The sequence below is a fragment of the Phocoena phocoena genome, chromosome 10 (genome assembly GCF_963924675.1).
Source record: "Phocoena phocoena chromosome 10, mPhoPho1.1, whole genome shotgun sequence".
NCBI lineage: Eukaryota > Metazoa > Chordata > Mammalia > Artiodactyla > Phocoenidae > Phocoena > Phocoena phocoena.
The window spans coordinates 66,904,293-66,923,698 of NC_089228.1; the positions used below are offsets into that span (position 1 = coordinate 66,904,293).

General features: G+C 41.2%; 1 protein-coding gene across 3 annotated transcripts in view; it reads left to right on the forward strand.

Annotated features, from left to right (window-relative positions):
• Positions 1-18,965, forward strand: part of MAPK14 (mitogen-activated protein kinase 14) — a 74,733-nt gene extending 55,768 nt beyond the window's left edge. Inside the window, exons 9-12 of one of the 3 annotated variants that reach the window (XM_065886353.1) lie at positions 7,498-7,577; positions 10,279-10,357; positions 15,168-15,341; positions 16,140-18,965. In XM_065886353.1, coding sequence (XP_065742425.1) covers positions 7,498-7,577; positions 10,279-10,357; positions 15,168-15,341; positions 16,140-16,207 — 401 coding nt within the window. In that variant the 3' untranslated portion in view covers positions 16,208-18,965. Of the gene's footprint in view, positions 1-3,604; positions 3,685-7,497; positions 7,578-10,278; positions 10,358-15,167; positions 15,342-16,139 lie in introns of those variants that run through there. The other 2 variants (XM_065886352.1, XM_065886354.1) reach the window with 2 other exon arrangements.
• The last annotated feature ends 441 nt before the right edge of the window (positions 18,966-19,406 follow it).

The window sequence follows — 19,406 nt, forward strand, 5'->3', positions numbered from 1 at the left end:
GAAGACTGACCTGTATTTCAATGGATTTGCCAGCTCTTGGAGAACCTATGGTGATTTCCTATGAAGTTTGCATGCTTTGACTTCCTTCATGCAAGTGCTTTTAGCTACTAAGTAGATTTTTATTTTGCATTGTGTGTTTACTAATCTCCTAAGTATTGGCTGTCATGCTGTACCAGCTCTTTGTCCATACCCCTTACACACTCATTGCACTGTATTTATATACTCTTTATGGTGTAAACACTTCAGATGGGGCGTTTGCATATGAAATGAAGCAACTTTTCTTGACTTCTTTTTTGTATATAGACTTTCCATTAGAGTATGGTCATTCTAGATTTCTCAGGGCAAGACAGAGGGGTGGAGCTGAGTCGGAAAGCATATTACAGGAAGTCTTTTCAAGTTAATATTTATTGAGCTACTCAGTGGAAAGTGCTGGAGGTAAGATGGTACCTGTCCTCCAAACCAGAATGATCATACTCAGCAGAAAGTGAGCTATAGGAGTCACTTGAACAAATGTCTGCTCTCTGCTTATAAAACAAGGTGTAGTGATAAGAATACTATAATAGAGGTATAAATAAGTTACTGAGAAGAAGCAGAAATTAATTCAAACTCAGGATGTCCAGGAAGACTTCATGGCAGAGTTCTTGTTTGAACAGGACTTTGAAGAGTAAATAGGGAAAGAAAAGGTTTGGTAGGAGGGGAGGATGGAGGGTATTCCTCTTTATGACTTGGAGAAATAAGAAGTTGGAAGCTTAAAAGTGCCTGGAATAGTTGGTGTGAGTTGAAGCATTGAGTGCATTAAGGAAGAATAGTTGGAGGGAGAGTCAGAAAAGAGTCTTGATGCCACATCAGGGAAGGCCGTGAATTTGAGGCTGAGGAATTGGGGCTTTATTCCTCAGGCCTGAGGTTGTTTCATACTGGCTGAGGCAGGAGAACGACATGGGGTCCCCCAGGTCATTGTTGTCATAACCACTGTGACCAATGGAAGTGGCATACTTTTCAGGTATGTTGGGGTGAAGTTAAGACACTTGAGAAACTGCCCAGAGTCTTCCTCAGAGGGAGTATAAAACTTTATTCTCATTTTCATTAGTCAGAAGTCTTTTATATAAGAGTGTCAATCTCACTAGTATTATTTCTAGAGATCAATTTTGATGCATTTTTTGTAAAACTACCTGTTTGAAAATTCAAGTAGTCCAGTTTTTTTCTCATATGTAATATACTTTATCTTGTGCGATAGCTACCCTGTTAAATTTGTTCCTTAAGAATGTGAGGGAACTGAATTTTTGTAAACTGAATCATTTCAAATGAGCAAAGAGGATCCTATACTAAATTCTGTTGTAATACAGTTAATTTGATTATTTTAGAGCAAGATGGTATCTGTCCCCACTGCTTGCTCTGTCCCCATTAATGTATGCCTTAAAATTGTTTTCTTGACAACACCTTGAATTAAGAAATCAGTATTGAAATTTTAGCCTCCAGAACACATTGATTTTTGCCATTTGCAGAGGACAAAATTTTCTACTATTCTTTTTTATTTTTATTTATTTATTTTTTTTTTTGCGGTACGCGGGCCTCTCACTGCTGCGGCCCCCCCCACTGCGGAGCTCAGGCTCCGGACGCGCAGGCCCAGCGGCCATGGCTCACGGGCCCAGCCGCTCCGCGGCACGTGAGATCTTCCCGGACCGGGGCACGAACCCGCGTCCCCTGCATCGGCAGGCGGACTCTCAACCACTGCGCCACCACGGAAGCCCTAGATTTTTATTTTATATTGGAGTATAGTTGATTTACAGTGTTATTCTTTACTATTCTTAATTCAGAAGTAACTTCTGTGAGGGGACTTCCTTTTAATTTATTTTGTATAGAACATAAATTGTTTGAGTCTACGATGGGGTTCTGCAAACCTTTTCTTAAAGGGCCACATAGTAAATATTTTAGGCTTTGGGAACCATACGGTTTCTGTTGTAACCACTCAATTCTGCTGTGTAAGTTGAAAGCAGCCATAGACAATACATAAACAATGAGCATGGCTGTGTTCCAGTACAACTTTATTTTCAAAACAGACAGCAGATTGGGGTTTGCTGACTCCTGTCTAGAATTTTGTTGTGTTTAAGCCAATTCCATATCTGGAGAAAAAAAAAGAATGGGGCAGGATATTATTGTGTAACCAATTCCTGTAACTCAGGCAACTCTGGCTTGCAGAGGCCATTATTTTTAAGTTGCACTGTACTGCCTTCATATGTATAATCATAAACAGAAATAGTTTCTTGCATTCTCTCTCCTCTCCATCCTGCCGTACCTCCTTAAATATTTTGAGTGCCCACCACATAGCAGATGTTAGGCTAAGCACTGGGGATAAGTGGTGAACAGGCAGAGCAGCCCCTCTCCTCATAGATCAGTAGAGGTGACAGACAGTAAGAAAACTAAGCAATTATAGATTGTGACGAGCGCACTGTGCTGAGGTGGAGAATAACAGGGAGGGCAGCGCTTCTTCCATAGAGCGTTGGGGGAAGCCTCTCTGAGGAGGTGACGTTCAAGCCGACACCTGAAGTTGAGAAGGATCTGATCATGCAAAAAACCTGACAGGGTTTTTTTTTACAGGAATCAGAAGATAGTCATCCTCCCCTCCTTTTCCCTCTGAATGTCAATACAGACATGGATAAGCTATTCAAATTTTCATAGAGAATATTGAAAGCTATTTTATAAGATTTTTTTTCTCTCCTTTTAGCTTTTTAGGCAAGGCTAAAAGCAGTAAGAACAAATGGAAAGTTTCTGTCTTCTGGTCAATACATGTACATACATAGTGAATATGCACAGAAGAGTTGGCTGCCACAATAAAGGTCTGGGCCTTGTGGCCTATTATTTAGAGCTCTGGGGATGCGTGAGGTTTGTTAATGCATTTATAAAGTTGAAGCCTCATATGCTCTATGTTATGGCGCTCCAGAAGGCTGTGCAGATGCAGTGAGGTGGTGGGGCCCTCTGCTGGCTGACTATCGCTTACAAATGCTTCTCTGCTTACCATAGTCAGTGTGGACAGAGAGGTTTTCTGGAGGACATCTCAAGTGGTTAGGCCCCGGGAGGTTCCCAGGCCCCTGTCGTATTACAGGCTCCTTAGATCAAGCCTTAGGGGAATATTCACAGGTAGGCTTGTACATCCCTAGCTCCTATGCTCTCTGCTTCTTTCTTCTCTGTGGCCTTCTGCTGACCGGTGCTCTTTGCTTGACTGGCTACTGGTGCTTTGGTGGAAGGTAAGGAGGTAGGTGTGGGCTGAGCATATGGACTGAGTGATGCTTTTGTGTTTTCACATGCTGTCTTTGGCATCTAAGTACGCAGCTATAGTCGCTTCACTTTACTGATAGGGGGTGTTGACAGAAGCATAAAATGAATATAAGTTGGGTATGTGTGTGGTCGCATTTTGAATCTTTGTACAGGAGGAGCATGTTCTACTTGAAGTGACCATCCTACAGAAGGCTTGACCTAGATGAATTCACCATTTTGGCTTGGTTTGGGGTTTTTAATTTTTGTTATTGGGGTATTTTGTTTGTTTTGTTTGTTGTTTGTTTTTCATTTTTATTTTGTCCCAACATTTTCCTTTATAGTCCACCATTAGATATTGATCAGTTGAAGCTCATTTTAAGACTCGTTGGAACCCCAGGGGCTGAGCTTTTGAAGAAAATCTCCTCAGAGTCTGTGAGTTGTTGCTTTGATTGTAATAATCTGCCCTGTTGGGAGCCTCTGCCACTTCCCTTCTGTCAGTCTGTACTTTGACCCGGGTATGTTTGTAAGCACATATGCCCTTTGTGTGCTGACTTCCAAGATGAAGGGTGTGTGTGTGTGTGTGTGTCTGTGTGTACCTGCCTGCTCACATGCATGGGTGTGTTTTGTTTTCTCTCTATCTGGGTATGTAATACTAGAGCATAGGAGCTTGTATTGGGCAGTAGTATGCCAGTAAATGAGATTTGAGATTCTAATTCATTCCAAGAGATTAATGGAAAATTTGTTGTCTCCACTGTCCAGCCCTGACTTCATCTTTCTCAGTTTCACATATACTCAAGGTCTCCTTTCACTTTTTGGTTAGTGTTTATCCTCAGAGCATGAGCTTCACCATGTATTAGTCTAGCTTTATCACTAAAAGAATGAAATGTGCATTATCTCCATTCTCTTGCCCTTTTCCAGAAGTTACTTTCTTTTTATTATTTTAGAATAGACAATTCGCACATCTTGTGTAAGATGTCTATCCCCCACAGGGGTCCCTCTCTACCCAGTCTCCAGACCATCAGAGGTAACAGCCCCACTCCTGACACCTCAGATACACAGGAGTAGGGTTGTAAATCCTTCTCCCACAGCCTGCCTTTGTAATTACAAGTTTGAGTAACCTGAGAAAAAGCTTTGGAGCTAATGCCTTCCTGCTTCTAAGCAGGTATTTAGAGAGAAGCCATGGGAATATGACTCTGGCTTACTTTGGCTCTCATTTCCTGCTGTTGGTCATTTTCTTGGGCCAGAGGCGTGAGAGAAATCATGAAAGCCCAGTCTTTCTCCCCTTTCCCTTCTGTCTGCTGCCAGGCAGTTGGATAAAAGGGAAAAAGAGCTGTGGAGCCAAGTTCCAGTTGTGCCTTTCTGGATTCTCCTCCCAGCGTTTCTGACTGCCCAATTGGAAAGACTGCTGGGTAGCCAGAGGCAGGCTTTTAATTTGTTTCATTTAAGATGAGGAAGCAAAAGCACAGAAAGACTGTGACTTGCCCAAGTCACGCACTGAGTCACTTGACAGAGCTGAGCATACATCCCAGATGTTCTGATAATGTGTTCTAAACTTTAATCTCACGACTGCACACTGTTTTGAAAGTCATTGTCAGAGTTATCAACCACAGTGTCAGCCTGAGGGAGTGTTTCCTTTTGCTTTATGAAATGCAGAAAGCTGGGTTGGAGTGAATCAAAGATATGGGATGATGTTTAGAGAGGATGGTGCTTTTTTGTCTTAAATGCATTTGCTTAGAAAGATTGGCTAATAGAGAGGACATGGGGCAAGGGAGTGGGGTTGGGGAGGAGCTCCGTTTATTAATGAATAGTGCTCACGAGACTGAGATAGCAAATGCATTCCCTGTCTGGCGGTGGCCACTAGCAGCTCTTTCTCAGTCTTCTCGCCCACCCTCAGCCATCTGCCCTATAGGTACGTGCTGTTAGTCGCAAGAATTTCTGAAAGAAAAAGTGTGGGTAAAATGATCATGTTTACCTGTCATTAATCCATCTTTTTTTTTTTTAAGAAAGAAACAACACTAAGTGCCTGACCTAATAATGAAATGTCTTTATCTTATGTGATATAGGGCACATCATACATTTCAACAGCTCTAGTATAGAGTTGGGCATAATAACATTGAGTATCAGAATACAGAAGTTAAGTAATATTGTATTGAGTATAGAAATAAGAAAATGGTGTTTTTTCCTCCTGCATAGTTATGACTACTGCATAAAAGTAATTTAAACATTGAAAAGGGTAGACAAGATTAATTTGATGTTAGTGATACTGCTCAAGTACTAGTTTATCTTAGAAGCACATGATTTGTGGAACACATGATGCATAAATAACAAAGCCAGGTGAATAAAATGGTTTAAAGCTTTTCAAAGTGAAAAGAAAAATTCATTAGTGGAGGAATGTAGTAAACAGAGAAAGCCAATGGCTATTTTCGTTACTCCTGAAAAGTAGTGAAGAAGTGATGCCATTATTTATTGATTGATGGAATTCAGTCAATAAATAATAGGACATTCTGAGTAAGAGAGTGCAGTAATAGATGGGCTGACTGAGAACAAGTTAGCATGTGCCATGAGAAAGGGGAAAAATGGGTCACGATGGATGTAAGGAGAGGGAATTTTTTTTGTTGGTGACCCACTACCTATAGTAATCAGTGAAAGGACCAAAAAAAAATCATATTAAGAAAGCAAAAGCCCTTTCACTGACTCACTCTCACATTTTTCTCTGGAAATATTTTCTTCCTAACTTCCAGACAAAAAGGGGATACAATAACCTATTTGACTAAAGGAGACAAAAAAAAAACAAACAGAAAATGTGCAGGCCAAGTTATTGTTCACAAGAAAGAAGAGAAAGGTGACAGGATTTTAACATTTAAAACCCAGCTGGTATTCCTATTGCTGGTTTACTTATTGACCCCCTTTTGTTCTTTCTCTTGGCATGCAAAGTAGTTTGTTATGTAATTTATTTAGAGGTAAATCTAAACTTTATTGAGAATGTTAAAAGAACTTCATACCACCTTTTGAATTTGCTGGCTTCTGTCTTTGGGCCAGGGAGAATGAACGGCAGGGTGGAGCTCATGGCCCCAGCCCTTTCCTAATAGCCAGCCTTGAACATGTGTTTGTAGTAATCTGACCACTAGGGAATCTGAGTTCAGAGGATGAGCTAAAGTGGAAAAATCATTGAGAGAAGCCACAAAGAAGTGAAATTACTTGATTCAGGTACTTATTGAAAATTATGCTACAACAGAAGGAGAGAATTAATAGATAACAGCAAAGGGAATATGAAAAGGCTTTTATTGAATTGTGTTGAGGATTTTAAAAATCCTATCACTCTACTTTAATAAGCAACACATGATAAACTAACAATTCTTGTAGTGTTTGTGTTAAAATTGATGGGACAGCTAAATGAGAGAAGTTTAGAGTACAACTTACCTACGTGCGCATACATTTGGAAGGCCTCATAGTTCTGCCTTTGTCAGATACTTGCAGAGTGTTTTGCTAACTTCCTCCAGGATGTTTTTAAGCAAAAGTCAGTCTGTTCACCTGTTCAAGAGACTTGTGGGAGAAATCATTGTGGCATGCTGTAATGCTGTCAGCAGCTTGTGACTTCTGTTTTGTCTCTGCCATTAGCTTCTAACTTCCCCCCCATCTCCCTGTCACTTCCCATTGTGTGTTTGTGGCATGTATTTTAAATGTATCACTAACTACTGTCTTTGAAACTTGGCACTGCTTATCAACCCACATACCACCTTGGTCTTAACTTAGGAGGGGTGGTATTTTGGAGAATCACCTGAACCTGTGCCACAAAAATTTAACCTCTACCTTAAATGGATATATTGGACATCTTATTATATCCAAAGTTGAGTCAAACTTTTCTGAATCCTCTCCATTTACCCCACAAGCAAACACGTTTTGGCCATCAGTACTTGAAAACAGTTCTCTGGCTGGCATCCTGGATCCAAGGGGCAGTCTCTTTCCAGGGAGCCTAAATATTTAATGTTAAAGATGATGCTAAAACCAAAAGAAAGTTTTTCTTCTCCACATGGCCGGTCACTGGCCACATGCCTACTAACTCTCATGCCATTCACAGAAGCATGATTTCACATGCAGCCTTGGGCTCTGGCCTGGGGTGGGCGGGATGGGTGGAAGTAGGCTATTTGTTTGTTTGGGGGTGGCTTTTTGGCCTTTTTTAAAACTTGAGTTGAAAGTTATTTCTCGCATTGTATGCTTAACAATGCCCTTGACTAGGCGTCTAAGATATTAACCAGCTTCAGCAGATTATGCGTCTGACGGGGACTCCCCCTGCTTATCTCATTAACAGGATGCCAAGCCATGAGGTGAGGACAAATAGACGGTGCAGGGATATCTCATTCAGAGGGCCACATTCTCATTTTATTGCCACTGTATAACCAACACAGTTTTCAATGTCACTGAATGCTTGCATGTGCCTTGAGGGCTACTAAGGCAAAGACTGCCTGTGTGCTATAACAGAATGTTGACATTTGGGAGAAAAGGTCACCCAATCCTGTGAACTGAGAATATAATTTACAGGCTTGTACTTAGAAAATGATGTTACTTTTATATTTGAGTTTTATGAATTGAGTGCTCAAGAGGAAGTTCGTGTTTTCCTAGGATTCTATGCCTACAGTCAGGGTATGCTACCACCTAATGATTTTCAGCTGGAGGTGTATTAACTGAAGGCCATTAACATCCTTTCCTATTCATCCATTTTTTTAATGACCAAAAGAAGAGTCTTCATTTAAAAAGAAAAAACAAACAAACCTAAAAAATGTCTAATGCTAGTAAGGACTATATTTAAAAGAAGATATGCAAATAATATAAAATAAATTTGAACACTTAGATAGGGTTAGGTGCCTTTTTTACCAATCTAACTCTGGTTTTATCATCAGAGATGATTGGGGCACTTCTTTCTAAGGTGCCCTTAATCTTTTTGGGAATCAGGTTGGCAACACAGCTTTATTCAGGTAGTCTTTTTATTTAGCTTATTATAGGGAAGATTGTTTTCTGCATGAGACAGGCCTCTTAACTCTGTTTTCCCTTCATTCTTTTATCTACATGCTCAAGTAGGAAGGGATAACAGGCATGTCGATAATTCAATTCCTAGAGCTTTCTTTTCAAATCAGAAAGATTCTCAGCTGCTTTTGAAAGTGGGCCTCTCCTGCTTGCTCTGCATACAATGACTAAGAATATGAAGTTATTAAGAGGTACAAAACTACTATGTATAAAATAAATAAGCTACAAGGATAGGTTATACAGCACAGGAAATATAGCCAATATTTTATAAATAACTCTAAATGGAATATAATCTATAAAAATTTGAATCACTGTTATATACCTGAAAATAACATAATATTGTATTATATGTATTAATATTATAGATATAATTTATATATATATATATATATAAATTTTAAAAAGGTGAAGTTGCCCTAGCAGCTAAAACTTTTTCTAACCTTGTATGTGTGTGAATATACGTACATACATAACTATAATGCATACCTTTAAAGAAGTTTTACCTCAGCTACTGATAGTGGGATTTATTCTTTGAAACAGGGAAGGTCATAAACTTATTTTAATACCTAATATCTGAAGCACACATTTATGAGTTACATTTGTGTTTATATGATTATTCTCAAGACCAGTGTTTGGCTTTGCCTTGATTAGAGCTGTCAGTCCTTGAAAGTATTTATTAGCACCTTAAGTTCCTTAGAATGAAGTCCGGAAATTGTCAGGCTTTCCTTTCTAAAGGCAACAGTGATAGCAGCTAATGTTTAATTTGAGCTCTCCCTCTGAACCAAGTACCACGCTAAGGAGGTACTGCTTTGTTATCGGTAGTCCTCACTCCAGCCCTGTGAGGTAGGCACTGTTATTAACCCTGTTTTATAGATGAAGAACTAAAGACTTAAAAGAGAATAAGTAATTTACCCAAAGTGGTAAAGTCAAGATTCAAACTCAGGCCTGTCCCACCCCAAGGATCAAACTTATAAAACCTATATTGGTATATAAATTTTTGTGTGTCACAATTTTAGTTGGAAGCTCTCATGAGTTTTATCTTGCTTGAGTATCACAATAACCATATGGTATAGGCAAGCCAAATACTAATATCTAATAGTAATACTAATATTTTACAGATGAGGTCATTGATATGCTAGTTAAGACTTGCCCAAGAAGATGTATCTTATAGGTGGTAGGGGAAGGATTTCTGCCTAGGCTGTGTAACTTATCCACTATTCTTTATTACTCTTATTAAATTGGTTTAGTATTTTTAAAATGTGTTTGAACCTCTTAGAATAATATATATAACGCCTATGGTTACTTTCTTGTCACCATGAATATTTTGTTAGCAAGGCTTAATACTGATATCCTTTTCATATACTAAGAGTACCTGCTGAGATCAGCACCATCAAAAGACAATTGATCCTAGACTTTCTTTGGGGAAACCAGTCCCTATGCCAACTGCAGCTATTTTAGGAAGGCTGTCTCAGAAAGGTCTACTTCTTAGATATCTTTTTTTGTGTGTGTGTGGTACGCGGGCCTCTCACTGCTGTGGCCTCTCCCGTTGCGGAGCACAGGCTCCGGACGTGCAGGCTCAGCGACCATGGCTCATGGGCCCAGCCGCTTCGCAGCATGTGGGATCTTCCCGGACCGGGTCACGAACCAGCGTCCCCTGCATCGGCAGGCGGACTTACAACCACTGCGCCACCAGGGAAGCCCTTAGATATCTTTTTAAACTTCTGATCCTGTGACCAGGATGCTAATGAAAGGGAACTTAATTGGTTCGCATTTTCACTTGAAATTTAACTGTGAGTGATAGCAGGAGTAAATAAAGGTGCTGATCGTAAATAAGGAGGTTAGGTTGGCAGTAAGAGAGAAGTATTTAAAGAATGTCAGTGATATTCATAAACATTGAAGCTAGCAGACCCTGTCAGTTAACACTCGTTCTTTGACAGGACCCAGACTCTTTGAGAGCAGCAACAATACTGAACAAAGCCATTTTGAAAACCCTCTGTTTTACAGGCAAGAAACTACATTCAGTCTTTGACCCAGATGCCAAAGATGAACTTTGCAAATGTATTTATTGGTGCCAATCCCTTGGGTAAGTTGACCATATCCTCATCTAATGGATTCAATATCAATATATTCAATATTGGTTATGACATAAGTTAGGTATTTGAAGAAGAGTTTTTCCTTTTGACTAAATATCATACCATTAATTAAATCTTGGAAGGAGGTAAATAATGCCATTTATTATCCGTGTTTGTATTATCAGTTTTTTTTTTCAGTCTCATGACATGCTTATATATTTATATGATCACAGAATTTGAATGGGGAAATAGGCTGGGACAGTGAGGAAAGGAGAGGAAATAATGGGAACGCTAGGAGAACAGATTGAGGGATACAGGAAGAAAGAGGAACAGAGAAAAGCCTGTGAGTCGTTCACCACTGCTGTTGGGTTTTTTTTTTTTTAATAGATTTATTTATGTATTTATTTATTTAATTTATTTTGGCTGCGTTGGGTCTTCATTGCTGTACGCGGGCTTTCTCTAGTTGCAGCGAGCAGGGGCTGCTCTTCGTTGCAGAGTGCAGGCTTCTCATTGCAATGGCCTCTCTTGTTGTGGAGCATGAGCTCTAGGCCCGCAGGCTTCAGTAGTTGTGGCATGCAGCCTCAGTAGTTGTGGCACGTGGGCTCAGTAGTTGTGGCGCATGGGCTTAGTTGCTCTGCGGCAGGTGGGATCGTCCCGGACCAGGGCTCGAACCCGTGTCCCCTGCATTGGCAGGCGGATTCTTAACCACTGCACCACCAGGGAAGCCCACTACTGTTGTTCTGCGGTGTCCCTCACTGAGGGAGAAAACAACCGAAGCACAGATGGTGGTTAGTAGACCCACCCAGGCGCTCCCTGCAGTGTGCCCTGCTCTACCTACAGGTCCCATCATCCTCAGGTACTTTTCCCTCCCCCTCTTCTTCTTTTGCCCTTAGAGACTTAACCATTCTCTCTTTGCGAAGCTAATTTGCCACCCCAGACTTTAAGGAATGGCTCCATATTCGTTCCTGCCACCATCACTTCCAGGATCTTTGGCAAAGGGACATAACAGTGGCAGCTGCAGGATGTGTACTGCCTTGGCTAAAAAAGAGTTGCTTTGTTCCTTAAAACTGGGGGCTGATATCTACTTTTTTTGGCCCCCCAAAGTGTTATTGCCTGAGGCTCTAATTCCCTGACTCTAGGAGAAGACAGAGGACAGTGCTATTTAATGACAGACACAGAAAAATCAGACCAGGACCTCTCTATGACAGGAAGGGAGCAATGCTGTGATAATAGTACAATCAACCTTCTTACTTTTCTGAAGATTGTATCTTAGTAGTATGTTTTTTGGTTGTTGTTGTTTTTAAATTTTATTTATTTATTTATTTTTGGCTGTGTTGGGTCTTCGTTGCTGCGTGCTTGCTTTCTCTAGTTGTGGCGAGCGGGGGCTACTCTTTGTTGTGGTGCATGGGCTTCTCATTGTGGTGGCTTCTGTTGTTGCAGAGCACGGGCTCAGTAGTAGCAGCTCACGGGCTCTAGAACACAGGCTCAGTAGTTGTGGCGCGTGGGCTTAGTTGCTCCGCAGCATGTGGGATCTTCCCGGGCTAGGGCTTGAACCCGTGTCCCCTGCATTGGCAGGCGGATTCTTCTTAACCACTGCGCCACCAGGGAAGTCCCTTAGTAGTATGTTTTTAAATCTCAGTTTTGGTCATCCCTCTGCTTAAGGGTCCCAGCAACCGGGCTTCAGGTTTAGTTTTATCCTTCTGAGAGCTGACACCCATGACAGCCTCTTTAGAAGTTGGAGTGAAGGCTAAGTGGCTTTACTTTTTTAAATACTTCATCCACGGTGATTGTTTGAGAGCAGTTTAGTGTTACTGTGATAATTCTTACAATAGCAGAGATGCTCGCACTCTTTCAAGTGTTAGGCAGCTATAGATGAGTCCATGTCGGCCTTTGAGACGGAGAGTATGTCAGATCTCAGCTGGATCACTCTCACATCGAAGAATAAATCCACAAACTCATCAGGGGTATACAGAACTCTGCCGGGGTTGGCTTGGGTTTGCATCTGCCCTGGTATGCTGTGGTTGGCTTTGTATGATTTGTTTATACTGTGTTATCTAGTTCAAGGGTCTGTGAGAAGCTCTCTTTGAATCATAAGTACTGTAGGATGTTGGGAAATTATGTTGTATGCTGGTCGCTTCCCTGTCTGTCATTCTGTTATGAGTTTTTTCATCATATCAGCTCACGTTTTGACATGGCAATGCTTACTGTTTGACTTCCTGATGGCTGACTCCAAGAGATTTGTTAATTCATTTTTCCAAGGAAGGGGGAATATGTGTGTGTCCCAGCAGCTTATTTGGGTCACATCTATCCTGATAGGTGTCCCCCTTCTCTGGAATCGTGACATTTAAGCATTCAGAAGAACTGAATACCACTTAGTACTGCAGGCTGCTATTGAGTTGAGGGAGGCTTTGAGCCATCTGCTGCTCAGCACTGCAGTTCTCAAACTTTAAACAGACCTATCAGTCCACTGCCCAGTGATGTCATACAGAGTCTCTTCTTGCAGGCAGAACATGGTGTTACTGACCAGGAACTTGTGCCCAGCATGTTAACCGAGAAGGAATATGCTAACAGTGTAAATATTGACAGCTCTATTTTGTCCATTACTGACTTCATGTTTCACCCTTATCCTCAAAACATGAAGTAAAACTTAAATTGCCCTTTGATGGAGTGTGTGTATTTGTATCTGTCAAGATCTTAGAGGAATCTTTTTCTTAACCTTGATCTTATTTTTTAATCAAGGTATTGGTTATAAGGATATGGTTCTTTCTACCCTGGGGGTGGCAAAGACTCATCATATGACCCAAACAACACCTGATAAGGTTATTCTTTCTAAGTAGAGAAGAAGAAATATATATCTAGGCAATTTTCCCAATGCTTTAAAGTGTAAACTTATGAACTTGACACATAAATATTCACTTTGTTCCTGTAGTCCTCTGAAACCCACATTTCTCCTTTGGATTACTCTGGAATTGAGGCTGCAGGACAGGGGTCTTTTACATCCTCCAGTGTATGCAGCATGGGTCTCTTCAGGAAACAGTCCTCCCCTTCACTACCCATCCCTGCCCACTTCCACGTTTAAGGAGACATCGATAATTTGCAAAGCCTCGAACGCCTTTGTTACACCAAAGTGATAACTGTCGAAATGTCACTATTTGTCCTCCCAAGTGCCACCATTCTGAAACTCAAAACATCCTCATTTGTAAGAATTAGAAAACAAACAAACAAAAACCCCACTGTTTTGTGACCCCCCCCTAATGAATTAGTTGCTGGGAAGGAAAAATCAATGGATGCTGAAAGCTGTAAGTGAAAGAAACTGATATTTACCTGGTGTGTCCCACTGGGTACTTTCTTGGGGCAAAAAAGAAACATTTTAACCTGGTGATCAAATTTTAGCATCATTATTAATGGGACAGATGGCTTTAATGTACCATTAAGTACATAGCATCACCTATGAAATATTCTTTCCAAAAATATTCATAACCCAATTCTTACCAAATTTTCAGATCTAACAGGGTTCATGAAATACAGGGAATAGAGGAAAACAAGGGTGTAAGTACAAGATAGCACAAGATAACTGGGGGTGGGTATTTTCAGGTCAAAGTTAGGAAAAAATAGGGTTTAGAAGTGGGGGGATTATTTCGAGACTAAGGAAACTCAATCTAATGCATTGCATGGCCCTTAATTGGATCCTGGTTTGAACAAACTAGGTATAAAAAACAACTTTAGGGTAATTGAAATTTTAACATGTACTGGATTTTAGATGCTATTTGGGAATTATATATTTGTCATATGTTATAACAGTTTTATGATTGTGTAGGAAGCTATCTGTATGCTGAAATATTTAGAGGTAAAGTTTCACGTCTCTAATTTTATTTTTAAATGGTTTGGCAAAAAATATATGTATATATAGATAAAGAAATACAGAAGGTTAATTGTTGGTGGTGGGCATATGACGATTCACTGTCCTATTATTTTGTATACTGAAATCGCTCATAATGATTTTATCCAAATACCACGTCTCGTCCACACGCCCATAAAAAAATCCTCAATTTGTTCATTAGATCCATGAGATGAATATTCACTTGCCTTATGTAAATAAACAGAAGGGACAAAACAGTAAGAAACCGGCCCTGCTTATCTCTTGTAGATTACTTTAGTTATGGACTTTCATTCTGACATTTTGACCACAGTGGTAGCAGTTTGACACTGACATTCCACAGAAGCTTGTTCAAACACAGTCTGTTACTTTTTAAAATTCTCTTTACTAATACATTCTCTAGTTTTGGGGGGGGTTATTTATTTATTTATTTATTTTTGGCTACACTGGGTCTTCATTGCCACACGTGGGCTTTCTCTAGTTGCAGCGTGCAGGCTTCTCATTGCAGTGGCTTCTCTTGTTGCGGAGAACGGGTTCTAGGCACGTGGGCTTCAGTAGTTGTGGCTCGAGGGCTCTAGAGCACAGGCTCAGTAGTTTTGGTGCATGGGCTTAGTTGCTCCGTGGCATGTGGGGTCTTCCTGGACCAGGGCTCGAACCCATGTCCCCTGCAGTGGCAGGTGGATTCTTAACCACTGCGCCACCATGGAAGTCCCAGTAATATATTCTTAAAAAATACAAAATCCACCCACCCATCCATACACGCATGCACACACATGTATATGTTTAAAGGAGGAAAGGAGTAATATATCCTAGATCAGACACTTTGGAGAATTCTTTGTTTGGGTATGAAGGGTCAAAACTGTGTGTTTGCTTAATAAGGCATAAATTTTTGGTAACGTGTTAAAAACTCTTCTTTTTTTCCTTCCAATCTGTGGTACTGATAGCTGTCGACTTGCTGGAGAAGATGCTTGTGTTGGACTCAGATAAGAGAATTACAGCAGCGCAAGCCCTTGCACATGCCTACTTTGCCCAGTACCATGATCCTGACGATGAACCAGTGGCTGATCCTTACGATCAGTCTTTCGAAAGCAGGGACCTCCTTATAGATGAATGGAAAAGTAAGTCATAGCATCTAGCTTGAGAACTTAGATTTAAAAATCTTTCCTAAGCGAACCACTATCCAAAAGCTGTGTGGGGGTGGGGGTGGAATTTTTTCTGGTTCTACCCAGCTCGTTAAAACTTGTAATGAGGGTCTCTAATGCAGAATGAGTATGCTCCTCTGATGGAAACTGTCTGTTGTAGATGACGACACTCTGGACCTTTGAGATGCTTCTGTCTGGTCTGATTTTGTGCACAGCCCCTCACGTCTGCATAGAGCTTTGAGGTTCTCAGAATTTCTGCATTTATACCATCTCTCTGAGCTAAGTAGGGAATAGGGAATTTTTACAAGCGATAGAATTGGGGCAAAGAGAGTTTATATCATGTCTCTTACCTTAGACATAGTTAGGGATGCGGCCAGAAATGGAACCCAGGTCTCCCATGCCCAATCTCATATTCTCTCCATAAAACACAAATTCAGAACTCGAGTTAAATCCCAAAAGCCAGGATTATCTGTTGCTGTAGCGTGTGGGATTGCTTTGCTACTCTTGAGCATCTTCTCTAGAGCTTTAAAGAGGAGGCACTAGATGATGAAAGAAACAAGAAAAATGGTTCTTTTATATGTATCCTTGAACTTCTGTGTAATCACACGTTCCATTAGGATATTACACACAAGCAATGAGGCAATTATTTGAAGTAGCCCATCGAACCAGCGGCCTGAACAGGGAGGAAGGATCTTGAGCTTAGAAGTTAGGATGCTTGCCAGCAAAGTGCATAGTCTAAACTCTCACGTCGTACTTTTCCTTCCCAATTTCTAGGCCTGACCTACGATGAAGTCATCAGCTTTGTGCCACCACCCCTTGACCAAGAAGAGATGGAGTCTTGAGTATCTGGTTTCTGTTCCGTTGATCCCACTTCACTGTGAGGGGAAGGCCTTTTCATGGGAACTCTCCAAATATCATTCAAGTGCCTCTTGTCGCAAAGATTTCCTCCATGGTGGAAGGGGTGTGTGTGTGTGTGTTATGTGTGTCTGACTTTGTGGAGGGTAAGAGATTATGAGCAAACTATCACAGTGACTTTACGTGGAGTGACAGATGCTCTGTGGCAGCCTCTGCTTGCTCTTGTTCGTGAGAGTCAGCTAGGCGGGCAAGAGCTGCCATCTTGTAGGGTTTGTTAAATGCAAAGTGAAAAATATTAAACATCCCAGACCCCAGTCGTGCTTTTGCCATTTTGGCCTCTCCTGTGGCCCCACCTTGACGGTGGAGGTTAGACTTGACCACATCCCACGGTGGCATAGAGAGAAGGCTCACACCTTCTGGTTGCTTCACACCTGGAGCTGTCGCTCAGCGATGCATCAGCCAAAAAGGACCAACCGGCTTCTGTGCACTAGTCTGTGATGAACTCGCTCAGTGTGATTCTCAGAACTCAGCAGCTGTACCTGAAACTATAAGTATGTCTGTGCCTTAAAAGGAGAGAAGAAAGTGTAGTTGGTTGGGAGAGTGCAGCGGATGAAGTTCTGAGCCAGGCAAGTAGTCAGGTTGTTGGACGGCCACTTGTGAACCCGAAGTGGCCAGGGAGCCTTCAGAGGCACCATGTGTGAGCATGCGTATATGTGCTTCTCTCTTTTCCTCCCTCACGCCCACACCCCCACCCAGGCATCGTTGCCATTTCTCTGCATACCCACCACCTTCAGTGCAGAGGTTTCTTAAGTACTGGCCCCAGGAGTCAGAAGCTGGTTCTTGCTCTCAGTGTACTTCCTGCGTGCTCTTTATTCCTAGCAGAGTGATGATGTGTTTTGCACGTCTTGCTATCTGAGCATGCACGGTTGCTCGTCCTGTTCTCTTCCGGAGGCCCTGGTGCCAGGCAAGTTTGCCAGTGAAGACCTTGTGGGTAGTTCAGAATCCACGTCACCTCAGCTGATGCTATGGGCAAGTGATGTCATCCTCTCTTCAGCCCCCAGTGCTATTTTGTGTTGAACACAAGTGATACTCCAGGTGCTTTTGATGTGAAAACTATGAAGAAATGGAACAGATGGTTGTATAGCATTTCCATTCTTGCCATCTGGTTTTCAACAGACTATTTTGGGGGAGCTGTCAACCAGGAAAGATCAGGGCTTGTCCCAGGAATATCTCAGACTTTGGAGAACAAGTCATTCTCTTCACTCCCAATAACCAATGCTAAGAAATGCTGAAAATCAAAGTGAAAAATAAAAGCTCATGAGGCCAGAAACTCCTTTTGCTATCTTTGTCTAAATATGGTTATTTTTTTTTAAAAAAGTAATGAGGTGTCTTTTCCACCCTTCTTTGGAAAAGGGTCTTCTTGGCAGCTTAACATTGACTTCTTGGTCTTGGTTTGTGGAGAAATAAATTTTGTTTCAGAATTTTCTATATTGCAGGAATCCATTGAGAATATGATTCCTTTTGATGGGGAGAGAGGGCAAATTATTTTAATATTTTGTATTTTCAGCTTTATAAAGATGAAATATCCTCAGGGGTGGAGAAGAGTTGTTTTCATAATTTTCTGAATTTCAGGCATCTTGCGCTACATAAGGGCCCATATATTTAAACCTTTTGTGAAAGAAGAAAGCATAGAGCCACTTCAGGTGCTGGCTGTGTGACAGAATCTTGTATTGGGGCCAAGGTGTTTCCATTTCTCTGTCACAGTGCAGTGATACCTGCACTCCAGAGGGACAGGGTAGGACCCCCGCGTGAACTGGAGCGAGAAGGAAGGAGGCAGCTGATGGTGATCACACCTCACCCGGGATTCGCCCCCTCTTTAAAGGAAAATGAACGCAGAGGCCTCATCTCCTTTATATGCAGTTCAAATCCTCGTGATCCACAGCAGGATGAATTTTATCAGCCATGTTTTGTTGTAAATGCTAGTGTGATTTCCTACAGAAATACTGCTCTGAATATTTTTGTCATAAAGGTCTTTGCACATGAGACCATATACGTGTTAAGAGGCTGAACGCGCCAGGAGCCTGGACTCAGCCGGAGCCTGTGGAAGAGCTCCTTGGTTTCTGAGCATAATGCTCCCATCTCCTGACTTCTCTGAACAGAAAGCGAAAGAGAGAATGAGGGAAAATTCTATTTTATTTGTACTCATGAACTTGGCTGTATTCATTTATGCCATATAGGATGTCATACAATACCACTGGTTAAAATAAAGCCTATTTTTCAAATTTAGTGAGTTTCTCAAATTTATTATATTTTTTCTCTTGATTTTATTTAATACACAATATAGCATTCTATCAGTTGTCTTGCAACTGTGGCCTGGCATATGTTTCTGACAGACCTTAATATTACTCCTAAAACGTAGAAAACATTTATAGAGCTCCTTGCTTGTGCATTTTATGGTTAAGCAGGTCAGAGTCTTTGATGTGGATGGCCAAAGCAAAGAGCAAATAAACAAGGTGTAACACTACAGGCTACACTTGGGTGTCAGAGTGGCCTAGGACAGGGGTCAGCATACTATGGCCCAGGGACCAAATCCAGTCTCCCACCTGTTTGTGTAGCCCACTAAAAGGGGTTTTTAGCTTTTTAAATGCTTGAAGTCAAAAGAAGAACAGTATTTTTGTAGCATGTGAAAAATAATGTAAAACTCAAATTTCAGTGCCCATAAATAAATGTTGAATCAGAACACAACCACACGTTGTTTACGTATCGTCTGTGACTGCTTTTGTGCTACAACAGAGTTGAATAGTTAGGACAGAGACCATATGACCTACAGTCTGAACTATTTACTCTCTGACCCTTTACAGAAAAAGTTTGCCGACCCCTGGCCTAGGATTTCAGATTCCTCATCTGAAACATGAAGTTTGTTTAAATATGCTTGAGTTCTTTTCAGCTTTGACATTCCAAGACTATCTCTAGAAAGTTATGCTTTTATTTTAAAATTGTAGGCAGAAGGTTGATTGTGTACATTGTTTATAGACTTTTGAGCAAATGCATTTGATGACTCGTCATATGGCCCTTGACAACAATATTCTTCAAAACTACTGGATTGCATCACAAGATTAAAGAGTCACGAGGTCTCACAGCTGTTCTCAGGGCCTGTGCTGGTGTGCTTCCTTCCTCAGTGGCCCC